General features: G+C 39.6%; 1 protein-coding gene across 2 annotated transcripts in view; it reads left to right on the top strand.

Moving 5' to 3' along the window:
* Positions 1-15,291, top strand: part of KCNK2 (potassium two pore domain channel subfamily K member 2) — a 137,364-nt gene extending 122,073 nt beyond the window's left edge. The window contains exons 7-8 of one of the 2 annotated variants that reach the window (XM_057315548.1): positions 13,046-13,397; positions 13,910-15,291. In XM_057315548.1, coding sequence (XP_057171531.1) covers positions 13,046-13,363 — 318 coding nt within the window. In that variant the 3' untranslated portion in view covers positions 13,364-13,397; positions 13,910-15,291. Of the gene's footprint in view, positions 1-13,045 lie in introns of both variants that reach the window. The other variant, XM_057315547.1, reaches the window with a different exon arrangement.
* The last annotated feature ends 4,402 nt before the right edge of the window (positions 15,292-19,693 follow it).

The following is a 19,693-nucleotide window of genomic DNA, read 5'->3' as shown; positions in this document are numbered from 1 at the left end:
AGTTGCAAGAGTTCCACATGGTCCCTGAAGCTCATGGTTGGGTGACATGTCCTAAATCAATCATGTGAAAGAGTACCAAAATATTTACGTTCTCTTCGCAGAACTCTGGGATAGAGGAAGAGGAAAAGATGAAGGGGAGAGTAAAGGAGTGAGAGAAGGGGGTGGGCAGGCTGACCAACTCCAGAGCTGAAACACTGGTTCAGAGCAGTGGTCTTCACCCTTTTTGTGTGTGAACTCCCTGAAAGCATTTTGAAAAGTGAAGTCTGTCCACACATATTTTTATGTTGAAATCTAAAATTCTTCATTTTAGGTGAAACGGTTTTAAAGGATATAATTTTCAGTGAACTTAAACACTGACATTCAGCTACAATGATGATCGATCTTTTCCAGTGTACCAGTGAAATACAGATATCACAGTCAGTGATACCCACTGATACCCAATCAGTCCAAATAACGCACGAGAAAGCTCTTTTCATTCCACCCTCTTAGATGGCACACAATGTTGATTTGTCCCATTATCTGAATGCTAACTAAGATCACAAAAAGTAGTTTCTGTCAGGCTTCTCCACTATAAAGTTACTCCTTTCCCTAATCAGTTTTTTAAAGATTTTATGTGTTTATTTGAGAGAGAGAGCAAGAGAGAGCACGAGAGGGAAAGAGAGAAGCCGACTCCCCACTGAGCAGGGAGTCCGATGCAGGGCTCGATCCCAGGACCCAGAGATCATGACCTGAGCTGAAGGCAGACACTTCACCAACTCAGCCACCAGGCACCCCTTCCCCCATGTAATTAATACATGTTTTGCGGGGAAGTACTTTGAGATATTATGGTTGTCCCCTTCATCCACACACACACACACACACACACACACACACACACACACACATTTATGTATGCATATATGTTTGTATGTATGTACATCAGTGTGCTATAATCAATGAGCTATAATCTGTTACAAACATCATTTATCTTGCTCCTCAAGTAGTCCCAGACTTGGCCAGTGGGAGCCCCCACAAGCTGTCTTCTGTGCCTTTTGGTGTATCCCCATTATTCTTTGAGCAATTCTTTACTTTCTAGCACAATAATATGTTCCAGGGTCAACTTAAAATTTCTCTACCCGACCTCAGAATCATTCATGTCTTCAAGGAGCCATGGTTTCTTTTAGCGGATAATGGTATTTAGAAACACAGTTTCTAAAAACAGAAGATGAAAGGAAGCAAACGCATTTTTTTAGTGCACAGGTCTCAGAGTGCCATATGACCATAAACTGCCCTTTTCTTATAAGTGAGCTACATTTAAATCCAGGTTCCTTGAAAGAGTTTTGAAACATCATCAAATGTTTTGATTTTATTTTTTTTAAGATTATTTATGTATTTATGTATTTATTGGAGAGGGAGAGAGAGAATCCAAAGCAGACTCCACACCGTGCATGGAGCCTGATGCAGGGCTGGATCCCAAGACCACAAGATCATGACCTGAGCCGAAACCAAGAGTCAGAGGCTTAAGGGACTGAGCCACCCAGGCGCCCCTGTTTTGATTTTATTAAATATATAATGAATGTTTTGTGGAGAATGCTTATCAAGTTTCATCAGCCTTCGTTCAGTTATTACTTTCGACTGGTATTTGTCACACAGCTCTGTACCTTTAAGAAAAGCAACAAACACAGCACTACCCCCCCATCAGCCTATCATAGAGTTTCCACATTGCGCTGTCAGATGAATATCTACCTACTATAACTCAGTCATGAATATGCGAAATTTTATAAAAGGTACACAGATTATTTCATATTGTTTTATGAATTTTGATATCCCTATCTTTAAAGTACAATAAGATGTTCTGTAAGTTGGATGAGCTCCATAATACAGATTGTTAAAGTAACTCTAATACCAGACCTGAGGGGAGAATTTCAAGAATGTTCAGTGATAGGGGCACTTGGGTGGCTCAGTCGATTAAGCGTCTGCCTTCGGCTCAGGTCATGCTGCCAGGGTCCTGGGATCAAGCCCCACATCTGGTTCTCTGCTCGGCAGGGAGCCTGCTCTCCCTCCCTCTCTGTTCCTCTCCCCGTTCTCTATCAAATAAATAAATAATTTTAAAAAAAAGAATGTTCAGTGATTCACTAACAATATGTCACACCTAAGTTGAGTCTACTGTACAAGTGTCTGATTTTGCAGCCCTACCTTATCATTAAAGCAGTTAACATTATATATAATACTTGCAAATTTTTACAGGAAAGATATTGAAAATCATGGTAATAATATTAGTATTGTTATTTTCCTTGACATTGTTTTATTAAAACTATTGTACTTAATCTTTGCACAATTATGTTAATATGTGTGGTATTAAGAAGTGGAGAAATCACTAAAAAAAGTAGTTCAAAGAGGCCTTATGAATATTACATACACTTTCCTGAAAACCAGAGAAAAACATCATGTACTATTCTGTCAAGATAATGTGACACTTAGCAATCCTTTTAGTTGTGTTTTTTTTTTTTTTAACCTGGTCGGTAAAGAGAATACTTTGAATTGTTCTTTTTAACAGTGCAGTTCAACAATACAATGAAATGTCAATACTTCAGAAAATGAATTAGTAATAATTGTCAGGAATTATAGTCTAGGCAACCTCTGAAACTGGAATGCAAAGTAGGCTTCAGATTATGTTTACACATTTAACCAGAGGAATGCTTTCAACGTGGCTACCTGCTTTTTGTATGTAACTTTCCTTATGTCATTAAGGTCTGTAAGTATTTGAGCACCGAGAACAAGAAGTTAACATCCCACTGTAAAAGGGACAGGATAATGCATTGGACAAAGACAAGACAAATCTCTTTGGTTTTATTCCTGGTGAAGAAAATTGCTTAATGGCCATTCAATCCTAAATGGTCAGCTTTGCTTTAGATTCTTTAGAAGACATCCCTTCAGGGGGCGCCTGGGCGGCTCAGTCAGTTAAGCACCCACCTCTTGATTTCAGTTCAGGTCTTGGTCTCAGGGTCTCAAGATCAAGCCCCGCAGGCTCAGCGCTCAGTGCAGAGTCTGCTTGTCCCTCTCCCTCTGCTCCTCCCCAATTTGCGCTTGCCCCTCTCTCTCAAAGAAAGAATGAAAGAAAAGAAAAATAATATCTTCTTTTTAAAAAATCCCTTAAGGAGAAGTTTCTCTATCCATATTATTCTGCCCATGTCAAAAATGCTACAGTGGAATATTACTCAGCCATAAAAAAGAATGCTATCTTGCCATTTGCAACAACATGGATGGACCTAGAGAGTATTATGCTAAGTGAAATAAGTCAAAGACAAATACCATATGATTTCACTTATATATGGAATTCAAGAAATAAAACAAATGAGCCAAGGGGAATGAAGAGAGAGTGAGTCAAACCGAGAAACAGACTCTTAACTATAGAGAACAAACTCATGGTTGTCAGGAGGGAGGTGGGTGGGCAGATGGGTAAAATAGGTGATAGGGATGAAGGAGGGCACTTGTGAGGATTGAATCTCTATATTGTACACCTGAAACTATTGTTACACTGTTATGTTAACTAGAATTTAAATAAAAACTTTAAAGGTTAGATCTGCACATTAAAAAAATGTTTTTTTAAAGAAAAGCTGAAGTTCTTCCAAGTACTACCCAGTACTTGAGTTAGCTTTTGTTAATTAGAAAATATCTTACAAAAACCTCACAGAGTTTCAGACAGAAATTTCTCATCTAGTTATGAGTCTACGAAAGGGACTGGCTTACCTATAATGAGTGATTATTGTTCATAGTCAATTGAGTATACACGAGAAGAAAACGCCAGTTAGAATAGAAAAATAGAGATAAGGTAGGGTAAGGTCTGTAGGGAGAAACTGACTAGCAGAGATTGTAGGACTGCAAGACCTGGCCATGTCCGTGAACTGAGAGTGGAAGGGAGTCATTCAAGGGAAATGACTGGTGGAAAGAAATTTGAGGGAAAGAAAATCTAAATTGTAATCGTACCACAAAGGACTAGTGGTGGAGTCACTGTTGCCAAATTTCTAAATTATACCACAAATTTCCACTCTAAAGTAGCTGCCTGCAAGTAATTGGAAAAAATGTTGCTGAGCTATTCAGTCTTTGGAACTGGACAATTTAGAATATTAGCAAATTCTTTTATTATTAGTCATCTATTAATGATCTGAAAACCAAAACTCTATAAAGAATGTTGTAGAATTTCAAAGCTCATGGGTAGGTGGAAGTAGGATAGTTATGACTCTGGGTGAAAAGTTGGAACAGAGAATGCTGGGTTTTCTGATTTAATAGAAATGTATGGAAGGGTGAAAGACTTGTTTGGTCAAATGGAGAGTTAAGGTAAATAATTCAGGTTAGAATTATTCTAAATTTGAGGAATTTCACAAGTTCATTTGATAAATTAAGCAGATTAAAATGAAATAATATTTAACCTCTTGGTGATTGTTGAATTTTACCAACCCCCCCAAAACAAAACAAAAAAATGAAGTCATGAAACAGCATGGTTGAAAGTTGTAGAGCCCCTTGCATATTAGCTAAAATTCAACAGCAATTTTTCAGGTAACTCCAGCTGGTGGGGAGACACTGACTTTTGCCATGTCGAGAGGATACTTAGATGACATGAACCCTGGAATCTGTTCTCTTATCAGAGGTCAGGTTAGGATTGTGTCTTCCTGTCCCAGAAGCATGGCTCGGAAACAGATCGGAAGGGAGAAGAAAGTGTAAGGAGTTACTGCCCTTCATAAATCAGCTTTGCTCTCTTGGGAAAAAAATGTGGCTAGCATTTTGCAGAATTGCTTGAAGGAAAATAACCTTAGAAATGCAGTTGATAAAGACATTTAAAAGACCTGTAATTTAAAATGAGAATACTGAAAATTCTCTTTAGGTCATTACACTTTCTATTACAAGGAAATGACTTACTCTGGTGACAATTGACCTGAGGTAGAGACAAGGAAGCTTTCAGAAGCAAAATTATTAACAAATATGAAAGTCATCACACCCAGATGTACAGTAAAGTAAAATGGATTATACTTTAGTAAACGAGGTAAAGATTCAAAAATAATGACTCAAACATTCTCAGTCGGTTTTTTTTTTTTTTGGAATTTTTAAATTTCTTCATTAAAGTATAATTGACATACAACATGACATTACTTTTATGTGTACTAAATAATGATTCAATATTTATATATATTGCAAAATGATCACCACAGGTCTAGTTAATATCCATCACCACACATAGTTACAGAATTTTCTTTTAATCTATGAGAACTTTTAACATCTAGTTTCTTTTCAGCTTTCAAATATGCAATACAGTGTAACTAATTATGGTTGCCATGGTGTAATTACACCCCCATGACATTTCTAAGTTGGTACTTATTTGGAATTTTGTACCTTTTAACTCCTTTCACCCATTTTGCCCACCCCCAACTCCCTGCCTCCAGCAACCATCAATCTCTTCTCTGTATCTATGAGCTTGGGGTGTGTGTTTGTGTTTTAGATTCCACATGTGAGATCATATGATCATATGATATTTGTCTTTCTCTGACTTATTTCAGTTAGCATGATACCCTCAGGTCCCACCCATGTTGTTGCAAATGGCAAGATTTCATTTTTTATGGCTGAATAATATTCCATTCTGTGTGTGTGCACGTGTGTATCACAGCTTCTTTATCCATTAATCCACTGATGACCACTTAGGTTGTTTCCATGCCTTGGCTGTTGTAAATAATGCTGCAGTGATCATGGAGGTGCCGGTATCTTTTTGAGTAAGTGGTTTCATTTTCTTTGGATAAATACTGAGAAGTGGAATTGCTACATCATATGCTAGTTCTATTTTTAAGTTTTTGTGGACCCGCCATACTGTTTTCCACAGTGGTTGCAGCAACTTATATTCCCACCAAAAGTGCACAAGGTTCCCTTTTCTTCACATCTTGTTAATACCTGTTATTTCTTATCTTCTTGGTACTAGCCATTCTAACAATTGAGGGTCTATGTCATTTTCGTTTTGAGTTGCATTTTCCCGACAATGAATGTCGTTGAACACCTCATGTACATGTTGGCCATCCATATGTCTTCTTTGGAAAAGTTTATTCAGGGGCGCCTGGATGGCTCAGTCGGTTTTGATTTCACTAAGGTCATGATCTCAGGGTTGTGAGATCAAGCCCCACATCGGGTTCCCCACTCAGCAGGGAGTCTGCTTGAGACTCTCTCTATCTGTCCCTCCCCGCCCCATGCTCTCTAAGTAAGTCTTTAAAAAAAAAGAAAAATGTCTGTACAGATACTCTGCCTATTATTTTAATTGGATTATTTAGTTTTTTGCTATTGAGTTGTATGAGTTCTTTATGTATTTTGGATATTAACCCCTTATCAGATAATAGGATTCGCAAATATCTTCTCCCATTCTGTGGGCTGCCTTTTCTTCTTATTGATTCTCAGTCATTTTTTTATTTCTTTGCAACATTAAAGATTCCTTCAAGGTTTATTTTTTTCTTCCACTTTGATATCTGGATAAGAAAAATTCCCAGTGGCAATTGCAATCCACTTCTGATGCATTTGTCAAGCAAATAAAAAGCATTCCAGAGAGAGCTCTGTCCTCACAAGCTGTATTCAGGGCTGGGTATGCTGCACACTGAAACCGCACGGGTAGCACAGTAACATCAGTAAGGCGAGATGTAGAAGGAAAACAACTGCTCAAAAATTTCCGCAACTCAAGAAAGCGTGAAGCCCAGGACCTGGTCCGTAATAGGTATTCCATACGTGATTGTTGAAATCTACAGTTTCCATTTTTGTATACTGTTACTTTTACTACCCTTGCCTAATACATTCATTATTTTGCACAGTTGTAATCAAAATAAACATATAATTTTTTTCTTTATCACTTTAACATATCATCATAGGAGAAAAGAGTTTCTATAGCTGAGGACTTCTCGTAAACACTGTCTTCTTAAATGGCCTTTATTAATCTCAATATTATGCTATTAAAAATATGGTTCAGGGGCATCAGCCTGGCTCAGTCGGAAGAACATGCAACTCTTGATCTCAGGATCAGGAGTTCAAACCCCATGTTGGCTGTAGAGATTACTTAAATAAATTTTAAAAACATTAAAAATATATATAGGGTTCAGAGAATTTCTTTTTTTTTTTTTTAAGATTTTATTTATTTATTCGACAGAGATAGAGACAGCCAGCGAGAGAGGGAACACAAGCAGGGGGAGTGGGAGAGGAAGAAGCAGGCTCATAGCAGAAGAGCCTGATGTGGGGCTCGATCCCAGATCGCCGGGATCACGCCCTGAGCTGAAGGCAGACGCTTAACCGCTGTGCCACCCAGGCGCCCCTCAGAGAATTTCTTCATACGTATTTTTTCCTTTGGTGAAAATTCTTGCCCAGAATAAATTTCTATGGATTAATTGACTTTTATCAAAGGCTATGAACATTTTAGTGATTAGTAAAATTGGTTGATAAATTGCTTTCTCTTCAGGCTGTACCCACACACACTGATAAAGAACTTATGCAAATAGCAGGTTTAGATGAGAGCCCCTGAGAGTGTTCCTATGGGAAGAGGGCTGTGTCAGTCACTGGTCACAGACTTCTCACTAGTCAGTCAGAAAGTATGCAAGAGTCTAGTTTGTTCAAATTACCCTGTTGGGTACTTTTATGAGAAGAAATAAATAGGATGCATAGTCTCTGTCATTAAGCTTACTATCCAGGTTGGGAAACTAAACTTTATTCAGTCACTCTATCCAAAGCACTGTCCTAAATGCTGCAGTGTGGAATTGGGTGAGTAGAAAGGCTGAGCTTGCTAAGAAGTTAGCCAGTAATCTTTACCCTCAAAGAATCTGCCTTGTTGTTGGTTGGTTGGAGTCAATGGGATGATAAATATTCTTTATGGTTACAAATGAGCCTCCTGTGAACTTCATAAATTACCAGTTTCTAGAATAGTGAACTTCCATCTTTCTTAGGCCATCCTATCAACCTTAAGTGATTTAGGAAAATTGCTCTAAAAGCATTGAAATATATGGCAAGTGCTTGGTTTTAAATTATGTTGCTACCATTCTAAGGGCCTCCTCGGTATTAGTTGAGATGCTTTAGAGGACCTGAACTGTAGGACTTGAAACTGCTCCCGAGGAGGCAAATACCTCTGTAATCATGAGACTTTGCTACCTTAGAAATCTGTAGATGCTTCAAAAGTGTTCATAGTTGCTGACAAAGATGTTGGTGATTCTTCTAATGTAAAAGCATTCTTTAAGTTTAAAGGTTACATTCCACAAGGATGGTGAAGCCTAGGTTGTGGGGTGGCCTAGTCAAGTATTGTCATGCAAAGTGGTGAGAATGACAAAGGTTAGGGGGTGAGTGGGGGGAAGGAAATTGATTTAAATGATTGTTATAACGGGCATGATTTTCTTCATGTTGAAGATATTAGTGGCATCACAGACTTCTTAGAATGGTGAGGCGATTTTACAAAGACTAAAAAGTTTGAGGAAACATACTTTGAACCTTAACTATGAAGAGACCCAGCTGCATCGCTCTCCTGAAAGGAACAGGCTTCTCCCATCAGAGTCAACCAAGAGGCACAGTACACTCTTCTTATTGGAGCATGTTTCCCAAACATGTTTGATTTTTCTACCATCCATTCATTCATTTATCCAACAAATACTGAATTCCAACTATGTACACTCTTCTAAGCTCTGGGAAAGCTGAACAAGACATGGCAGACTTATCCTCTCTATTGCCATGAAGCCAGGAGGGCAATTAAACCATTAGTTGTAATACATTGTGCTGACAGTAATGCTAGGGATGTACAGACCGCTGGAATGACCCTGACATAGTCGGGGGGTGGGGGGGGCAGGGAGTGGCTCCGTGAAGAAGTCTAGTTTAGGATGGGTAGGAAATGCAGGAGGCACTAAGAAGGACTGGGGAACAGTATTCTGAACAGAGAAAATAATGAGCAGTGAACGAATAAAGGCTAAAGAATGAGTGGCATGTTCAAGGAAATCAATGTTCAGAATGGCCCCCAAGAGTAGCCTTTGAGAACGATTGTGCTTAGGATTGAGGCTGAAACAGGTAAACCCTAGACCATATGAGCCACTTTAAAGAGTTTGGACTTCATCTTAAGTGAAACGGGAATCAATTGAATGATTTTATTCAAGGGAAAGTGCCTGGTCGATAATGTGTTTATTAAAGCACATTCTGGCTGCTGTGTGGATAACGCCTGTGGAGGGAGCTGGGCTAAGTCAGCAAGACTGGTTAGGAGGACAGGACCACAGTTTTGACAACGGGAATGGAGAGAAGTGAAAGGAATTGAGAGAAAAGGAGGTGTAAGTCAGCAAGACTCGAGCCTGATCTGATTGAGGAAGAGGAAGAACAGATTATATTGAAGTTCAGCTTGGGAAACGTAGTGGTTAATGGTGCTGTTCACTGTGATAAGAAGTTAGGTAAGAACAGGTTTGAGGAGTTAGAGGATTTCATTTGGAGACGGGCTGAGTTCGAGATGCTTGGAAGTCATCTAAAGTGAAGGTGTTCACCAAGTCAGTTATACAGATACAGAATTCAGTAGGGAGATTAGACCTAGAAATATGGATTTGGGAGTCATCCATTGGAAGGATATTAGAAGCATAGAACCTTGCGGAACAAAGCTAGTCAAGAAGAGGCTAAGAGAAAGGGAGCCTCCAAGCTGACTGAGAAGAATTAGCCTGAATGGTAAAGCAACACCTTGAGAGGGCTCTGACTTGGTAACTAGGACCAAAGCTTGGGAGGGAGGGAGGGAGGGAGGGAGGGAGGGAGGGAGGGAGGGAGGGAGGAGAGTCAGCAAAACCATTAGCAGCTGTGACGATCAGGCAGAATAGGGACAGAGAACCATGGCTGGATTTAGTCACAAGGATGAGAACAGCTCCTTTCGAGGTTAGAGGGCAAGTGACTTCCATTGTCTCTTCATTGTCTATTTTTTTTTTAAAGATTTTATTTATTTATTCGACAGGATAGAGACAGCCAGCGAGAGAGGGAACACAAGCAGAGGGAGTGGGAGAGGAAGAAGCAGGCTCATAGCGGAGGAGCCTGATGTGGGGCTCGATCCCAGAACGCCGGGATCACGCCCTGAGCCGAAGGCAGACGCTTAACCGCTGGGCCACCCAGGCGCCCCTCACTGTCTTCTTTTTCTTGTAAATCAGCTCACGAGACCTGTGCGCACTGTGCAAAAGTTAAGAATTCATGGAACTGGGGGCGGGGGTGGTAGACCTGTTCCCTGAGTCAAGTGTATGAGCTTCAGGAATATTAGCCGTGATCCTTCAGGTGCTATTTTTGCTCATTTTTGGTCCTCCGCTTTGTTACTAAGTGGTATAGATTGCTTAGTTTTAGGGAGATGAGATACTATTTAAGTTATTGAAAGATTTTTTTTAATAAAAATCCAGTGAAACAAAAATGTTCTAGTGCATAAGGGGTAACTGTAATTATCCAGAGCGCCACAAGCATTAACATTTCAATCAAGGAAAGCTGGACTTACATAAATGTGATGTTCTAATTTCGTTGAAAACAAAAAAGCACCTTCAGAGTTTGAATATGCAATTTTATCCTCTTTAACAGAAATGGGTCTGTACTTTAGGACACTGTTCTTTCATCAATAACGAATACATTGCTGTGGACAATTCTATAAGGTCAGGATTTTTTTTTTTTTTTAAGGAACAAGAATAAGGAATTCTTTGTTTTGACAGCCTTAGGTTGGTTTTTGAGGGACTCTCTTTTATTTTTCTCTTGGTTTCCCCCCTCGTTTTTAAGCTTTGAGTTTGAATGGCTTTGTTCCCTAAATCTAGTATCATGAGGAATAGTAGAAAGATCAGGGCACAATAGAGAGGGAATGGATACCACTGTTGGTTTAGATAAGTAGCTCTTTCGCAGATACTGGAAAAACTTTTGTTGTCCCAGTATCTTTAGGAAATTATGGCAGTCTGTCCTCACCGCAGTATAACCTGCTACAGAGTGGATTTCCATACAATGTGAATTTGCCCTGTGCTCTTCCAAAAGATGTTTAGTCCTTAGAATTAATAAGATTGTACTGGCCAGGCAGAATAATAGGGTGGAGCTAGACATCCAAGTTTGAATCTGGCTTCGCTACATATTTACTGGATCTTAAGTTTTTTTAACTTCCTAGCCTCAGTGAAATGGGGGAAATAACAGAATCATCCTCATCGAGTTAACATTTTTAAAAAGAGCGACACCTAGCATAGTAGGCATATATACATACATAGAGAATTTTACACAATCCCATGACCTAGACCTGTGTTAATAATGAGACTCCTTTTTATTATGAGTAATGCTTATTGAGTTCCACACTGAATGCATCATTATATTTTAAAATATTATTCCAGTTATAATGATGAGTAGAAGGTAAACATAAATACTCTTGCCTTGGCCTTCCTCTGACTGATGAACTCCATCACCCAGTGTATCTGGCCAGGAATGTTCAGCTGCATCTTTTTTTTTTTTTTTTTTAAGATTTTATTTATTTGAGAGAGAGAGAGAGAGAATGAGTGTGGGGGAGGGGTGAAGGGAGAAGAAGGCTCCTCACTGAGCAGGGAGCCTGACACAGGGCTTGATCCCAGGACCCTGAGATCATGACCTGAGCCACCCAGGCGCCCCTGTTCAGCTGCATCTTTTATGTATGCCCTCAACATGTCCCAAGCACCTCATGACTTAAAGATCCATATAATTCAGGGATTAAGTAATCCATTGCATTTCTGGGGAGAGCTGCAAAGAGACCTCAGACCATGGTGCTACTGGATGCTTAGAACCTGTGAATTATATTGCAGGGGGAAATGTCCCATGTTTTCAGTTCTGTGTCACTTAGTCTATATCTGGTATTCTCCTTTAAGCTCTCAAAGTACCCTTGGCAAGCTATAGCATCACAAGCCTCATTGTCATAATTAGTCATTGGGTAGTCCTTTATATTTTAACGATACACACACACACACACACATATCACTTGTTTCTCTTGTGAAATAGATTATTATTATCCTTATTTTATAGATAAGCGATCTGAAGCTCAGAAAAGGTAAACCTGCTCACCAGTGGGCTCACAGGCTGTGAGTGATAGAGTTGGAACTGGAGGCTGTCCTACATCCCCTCTGTTTTATCAGCTGCTAGTAGAGACTATGAGGTAGAATAATGGATGGTAATAGGGAAAAATGACTCAAATTGGCTAAGCCGGGTGGGGGAGAGCCATTTGCAAAACAGTGTTTAACGTAAGACCATTTTTGTAAGGATATTAATGATAATCAAAATGGAGGAGGCAGAAAGTACAGTTAGTATACGGAGAAGACGTGTGTGCCCTAAGACGCCTGTTCTACACCCGAGGAAGTGGCGGCCTCGACAGGTTGAGTAACTTCACTGATTCCACAAACATTCATTGAGAAACTATTCCTTGGACTTACTCTCCAAACGGGCCTCCAAGTGGGCTTGCCAGTTCTCATTCCTTTGCTTTCCCTGAAAGCAGAAACAAAATATTTTACTGCTTATTTAGTAAACAGAGAATTCCCCGCTGACCATTGTGGGGTCGGATACAGAGCTCTTGCACACACCGCTTCCGCTCTCTCAAACCTGTGTTTGCCTCCCGAGCACACAGCATGGCTTCCAGAACCAACTGGGTCACCTGGGTTCACATTCCAGGCTTTGACTCAGGCTTGCTGCTCCTACTGTGTCTCCCTGCCTTTTCTTGAAATTACGGATAAAAACAAAAAACAAAAAACAGAACGTTGAAAAAGGTTAGAGATTGCCATTTTACAGCTGCAGAAGTTTCGATGGCAGGATCCGTGTGCAAAATAAGCACATCTCGTGCCGCTAATACAGTCCGGGTCAGAGAGCTGCGAGTTCACAGATCAGTTTTTAGAGCCCTGTCCATAGAAAGCGGAGTGTCACCCTGCACAACGGGCCGAGTTCCACCAATTCTCAGACCTCCCGTATCACAAAGGGCTACCATCTTCTTGTTTACAGCACGACCATAAAACGATCCGAAGATAAAGCACACAAAATGCTGACTGTCATGTGGGTGTCTCTTTTGTGTTTTGTCCGCGTGACGCTCCAGGTGGGAGAGTTCAGAGCCCATGCCGCTGAGTGGACGGCCAACGTGACGGCCGAGTTCAAGGAGACCAGGAGGCGCCTGAGCGTGGAGATCTACGACAAGTTCCAACGCGCCACCTCCATTAAACGGAAGCTGTCCGCGGAGCTCGCCGGGAACCACAACCAAGAGCTGACTCCGTGCAGGAGGACCCTGTCCGTGAATCACCTAGCCAGCGAGAGGGACGTCTTGCCTCCCTTACTGAAAACTGAGAGTATCTATTTGAATGGATTGACGCCACACTGTGCAGGCGAGGAAATTGCTGTTATCGAGAACATGAAATAACCCTCTCTTTGAAGAGCCTTAGGCGTAGCCATAGGTGAGGACTTCTCTATGCCCTTTATGACTGTTGCTGGTAGCATTTTTTAAATTGTGCATGAGCTCCCAAGGGGGAAAAAAAATAGATACACCCATCATGGCCATCTACCATCAAGAGAATTTGGAATTCTGAGCCAGCACTCTATCTTTTTGATGATGCTTGTTGGGCGGTCCACTTTCTTTGACAAGTGGAAAAACAAGCAATGTCTGATGCCTTTTTGTGCCCAGACTGTTTTCCTCCCTCTTTTCGTAATGTGCCATAAGGCCTCAGAATGAATTATAATTGTTTCTGGTAATGATGTAGCTTCGAGGGATCAGTCCTTAACTTTTCAGGGTCTACCTATCTGAGCCTAGATATGGACCATTCATGGATGACAACGTTTCGTTTTGTAAATGGCAAGAGATTCTTACGCAGCCTTTTACCTAAGAAATTTTCTGTCCGTGCCTTATCTTCCGAAGAAACAGACCCTCTCTAGCTAATGTGTGCTTTCTCCTTCCCCGCCCCACCCCTAGGCTCACCTCTGCAGCCCTTTATCCCACAACTCCCGTTTGAATACCATACCTTGCTGGGAACAGTGTGTAAACTGAAGTGATGATGCCCGAAGAAGGAATAGATGCCAAATTAGATGGACATTGAAGCAACACTCAGAAATTCTAGCGTTAAAGGCACTGCAAAGAAATGAGGGCACAGATGGCCCCTCTGAGTATTTATTTGACTCAGGTACCAATGGTACACATCCACAGTGTAATTATTTCCAGCCCGGTAACGTTGGCTGCTCCAAAGAGTCCCTTTTTTTCCTGGCAGTATTTGGAAGTTATCATTTATTCATAACTACACATTTTGAAAGGTGGAAGCAGAAGAAAAAAATATATATATATGATCTGACAGAAGGAAGCTGTTAAACACGGATATTATTGGAGGTGATTTGAGACAATTGGTGTGACTTACTGTTCTGAGGAAAAGAAGATAGCACAATAATGTGTTTGACCATTTGCTAATAAACATCATACTGCCAGCACCTATTTGCTTTTTGGTGTAGAAGGCTTATCCGATTTCCTTTCCCCGGGTGACTTTTGCCAGACAGGGGAGGTGATGCTGTAGTCGGAGTTGGGCACCGCCTCACCTTGTGTGGTGTCCCTCTGGAGCTGTGACAGAGCATGAGAGAAGCTGAAACTGGGATCACTGTGATATTGCACATGGAAAAAAAAATGCAGATTGCAGGCATAATTCATCTTTGACATTAGAGAAAAAGCTCTTCTAGCACAATTTAAATCTTGAGAGTTTTTTTTTTAAGATAGAAAAGGCTGATAACCCTTTTTAGTTGAATTTTATATCCTGTAACTCTTTGGATGTTTCCAAGATTCAGAAGAAATTCATTAATGGCACCTAGTAGATTGCTACTCTCCTTTATTTTCATACTTAGATCTGCTGTACGTTGTATATGTAATTTTTCAAATGCAGAATGAAGATGACTGCCCCAAATACAATTGCAAAACATTTCTTTTCTTTGGGGGGCAAGGGTGGTGGAAATATCTGAATAAGTGGCATTCAGATTAGGGTCTTAGAAAATAAACCGAGGATCTTAAAAAAACCATATCTAAATAAATGCTTATTTTCCAAAATTAAAATTTAAGCTAGAAATGTAAATATTCAGTTAACTTGTTGAAGGTACTTTTATAAACTGAAAAAATTCTAACCAAAATTTTAGCAAGTCAGGCTCTTTTAGAAAGAAAGCTACACCCATTTCCTCAGTAACTGTTCTGAAAGTTCATATGGTGGAATGCACCATGTATAAACTGTGAATTGTATTGACAAATAAAGTTTGTAATTAAAGTCAGCATTTTCTGAGTCTCCTGCTTGCTGCTGAGAATGGAGATGGGATTCTAGCCGAGAACTCTAGTATGTCACTTTTCATGCTGAGTTTCCCGTGGCTCCTTCGTTCACAATATTCAAGAAATATTTTTGATGCAGTATTACTACCCTTGTTAAATATGTGCAGAATGTTCTTCTTGGTGACTGTTAATCAAAAGTAAATATCCTGACATTTCCCTTTGGAAATACGATATTTTAAACAGCATGTAAATTCAAGATTGTTTCTATTACATTATGACATAGTAATGTCTTATTTTATCATTGTTAGACCTTCTCTTGACACTGAAATAATCTGAACGCCAAACACAGGCACCTAAATATTTTTTCCCTTACAAAAAAATAATCAAACATCTTGGCAGTGTCGAAGCCCAAAGAAGTCAGTTGCCAACTCATCTCCTAGACCTCATGCCCCAAATATTTGAACAACATACATTATCAATATCTTGCATAATGTATTGATTCATCCCCAAGCACCTTGATGCTCAGTAAATATCCTAAACCTGGTTCCCAACATTATCCTCAAAATTGGGGAAAATCTAAGAAAAACTGTGTATTATATCAATTTTATTTCCTCAAGCTTTGATGTGTTTACTGACTGGAGAGAACCTTGATACGGATTTTGACATAGTCTAGAATTTTCTAGTGAATTTATTTTTTCACAGGGCCAGTTTTAAGAACGAGCAGTTTTGCCCTGAAGAATATCTGAAAAAAAAATTAAGTACTAGAACAAGCAAGGCTCAGGAACCCTCTGATATGAAATCTTAGACATGGATTCTAGACAAGAATCCTCTACATTATAGCTATTAAATGTAAAAGTGATTATTTTGGAGTTCTTTCAGTTTCTTATTCAAATCTATATATTTTGCTACCTGGTTAATGTCACCCACCCTTTTTTCAATAGTATTCCACTTTTGTAATACAGGAGGACATGAAACTTCTAAAGCCAAGAGAGAACTGAATAATTTGTTTCTTAACCGTCAATAAATCAGAAGCAGTGTGTATGTAGGGCTTTGTTTCTTCCTCAAATTCTAAGGAACATGTGACATACAAGAAAGACTAAATCCCACCTCACTTTGTGTAAAAAAATCTGTAGAATTTTTTTATTCTTAAGGCTAGAGTTTCAAGCAGACTAAGGGAAATTTTAGATGGAATACCAAAAAAAAAAAAAAAAAAAGAAAAGAAAAAATAAAAAGAAAAACAACCAAAAAACACAAACAAACAAAAAAAACAAAAACAAAAAACAAATTCAGCCATTCTGAAGACTGGAGATAGCTATTTATGCCTAAGAACTACAGACCTAGATCAACTTATATGGTTTTTCTTTTTTAAAAAAATATTTGCTGTTCTAGTAAAATCATGACTTATTTGTGGTTTGCATTCCTTATTAAAGTACGAGTATAAATTTGCTTTTGTATAAAGTAAAAGATGTCTCTATTTGAATACTCATAATTCCATTAAAATTAATATATGATTTTGCTCCAGCATGAGTTGACGTAAACATCCTTTTATAGGGAAACTTACTGGTCTTGCCCATGCTCAGGTATTAGTTCCAGGATGGAACCTGGTTACTTTTAATGGGGACTTCTGAGGGTAACTCAATTTTACGGTTTTCTTAAGGGGAAATCTTCATAACCTCCATGTGCTTCCTTCATCCCGCCTTACCACAAAGGTCTATCCAGCTTTCGTTTCACACATGACACTTCCCCACCCAGATCTCAACTATGCCTTCCCAAAAGACAGGGATTAGTTCCAAGCACCAGGAGTTTTGACTCTGCTCTTTTGTTTGACTCAACACCATTTGTTCACTAAACTTCAGTTTTTACTCTAATATTCATAAAACCATTGATTTTTTCCCTAGTATTAGTACTAGAAAATATTTTCACTATGTCATGCTTATCTCAATTTACAATGTTTTTTTCTTGTCTGTCATTCCTTTCCAAAGTATTTCCTACTGCCTCGTCTTTATTCTTTCTCTTTTGCACTCTTAGGCTCGGGTTTCTTTCCAAGCCACATAAGCATCTAGCCAGTTCCCTTTGGATATCTCCACTTCTCAAAGGCATTTCAACATATCCAAGACTCTCCTGATCTTTCCCCAGACCTGGCCCCCCTGGTGTCACCTATTTCAACAATTGGCACCACCATCCATCTGGTTGGGCATCATCCTTGATGTCCTCTTCCCTTCAACTCCACACCCACCTTTCACCAAAGCCCTACAGACTTGCATCCTGAATGTCTTGAATTTGTACACAGCCACTACCTTTATCCAAGGGATCGCCATATAAGTCCCCTTGTACGACAGCTTTTGCATCATTCTCTGCTCCTGTCATTGATGGTAGAGTGGTCTTTTTAATATGCAAATCTGATTATGTTACTCTCCAGTTTAAATCCACTAATTGTCTTTCAATTTTATAGAAGACCAGAATCCCTCACCTGGCCTATAAGGCTTTCTTACGGTCTATTGTAAGCCATCATCTTCAAAGTCATCTTGTACCACTCCCTACTTCTCTGTATCCCAGCCCCACTGGATTTCTTTGACCACATTACACTGCTGTTGTTCCCTTTGCCTAGAATGCTTGCTCTCCTTTTACATCTCAGTCTTTTTCACCTACCAAGCTTTTACTCATCCTTCAGAACCCAGCTCAAGTATTACCTCCTCTGATAAGCCTTCCCTGACACCAATTTATACAGTATAATATACCGTATAAAATCCTATTCTTTTCCTTCGTTTTACGATTAGATATTCATCATTATTCTTACTTATCTGTCTTCCCAACTAGAATTCATTTGTGCTACCCGCTATTTTATTTCCAGATCCTAGCCAAGTACACGTAATCGGCGCTCCAAAAATTCATGGTGAACAAATAACATAAAAACAGGGGTTTAATGGTAACATTCTGATGTATACTTGTGTCTAAGTATCCCAAGTTTTCCTAGCTCCACCAACATCTCTCCTCTTCCACTGGGTTAGTAGTAAATGGGGCACAGGTTGCGGCGATTTCTCCTATTTACTTACAAGCTGGTACTAGTTACTCATTGTATAGAAGAAAAATCAAAGCCAATTCTTCAACCAGAGAGACTTTCAGTTTGCCATACACTTACTCTTTATAAGCAAGGGTTTCATTATTTTCATTTCCAAATTTTGGCTCACAATAGATACCATCAAAACTCAGTTATAATTTAATCTTGAAAATTTGTTTAGAAATTAATTGTAAAACATGTTTGCCAATACTAGTAAATGGATGCCTCTTATTAGTAGAAAGCCAAATACACATTTTTTTCTCTTTGCCAAATGAAATTCAGCTTTCTCATGCTTAAATTTATAAGCAGTCTGGGAAGAAATCCATTATTGGGCACATTTTGAACTATATCCAATAGAGAATATTAGTCACTTACATGGTATAATTTTGAAATTAACTCACAGAATAAACATTGGTTTTCATGTAGTTGATGCTTGACTTTTGCAGATGGTATTTCTTCTTACACTGTACAATTCATAGGGAGTAGCATATAGTTGATTTTTATCCTACTTTCTACTTTTTAAAAAATATTTTATCCATTTTAGTATTATTGACACCAGCCTCTATTCATGATTTTTATAAAACAAATTTTTAAATGAGCATCAGTGGCAATGTCTGGTCCAGATTCAAATTTTATCATCGCCCAAGTATGTCAGAGTTGGAAAGATAAAGCATCAAGATACTGTCAATACATTTAATTAACCCATCCTGTTTCTCGGTCAGTCAGGTGCAGAAATTCAGAGTTTACACATGCATTGAGAAAGTTTAATATTGCCAAAGTCCAAATATATACCAGTAGATTAGCCAAGTGTATGAATCTCTTCAATGATTATGTTGTATGTACAAACAAAATATTACCCTGCTCATGGTTTACCGAGTTAACATTCTTCAAGAGCCTTTGTTGGGCCAATTACTGGAAATACTAAGCCAAAGAAATGTCTCCTGTCTGGGAGATAGCAGTCCATGGGTCAGAGAGGGCACAGAGCATAGAGAGAGGGAAGCTTCTCCATGCTGGAGACCCTAACCATAAGGCTCTTGCCTTTTCATGGACTTGGGAGGCCGCCTAAGGAAGAGGGAAGGGCTACAGTGGGAAGCTACTGAGTCAGGGTGGAGAAAGGGCTCAACTGAGGCCCCAGTCAGGAGGCCTCCAGACGGAGGTGCCTGCTTCTGAGTCCTTGCCTGCTACTCCCTTGGGAGAATCACAGTGGGCTGGTTGTGGGAAGGGCAGCTTCCCCAACACTGGCCGCCAGGCAGCAGTTTGAATCTGCCCGTGGTTGGGCCCAAAGGACGACACACAGGATTTAGCCTGGAGCCAGACTCCTCAGAAGGCACGGCAATGCCTAGTTGAGAATTTTGGATCTGGCGCTGGAAAGACATTTCAAGCTTTAAAATAGGGAGTGATGTGGC

The sequence above is a fragment of the Ursus arctos genome, unplaced genomic scaffold (genome assembly GCF_023065955.2).
Source record: "Ursus arctos isolate Adak ecotype North America unplaced genomic scaffold, UrsArc2.0 scaffold_2, whole genome shotgun sequence".
NCBI lineage: Eukaryota > Metazoa > Chordata > Mammalia > Carnivora > Ursidae > Ursus > Ursus arctos.
Note: the sequence above shows the minus strand (reverse complement) of the source record. Positions and strands in the feature narration are given on the sequence as shown.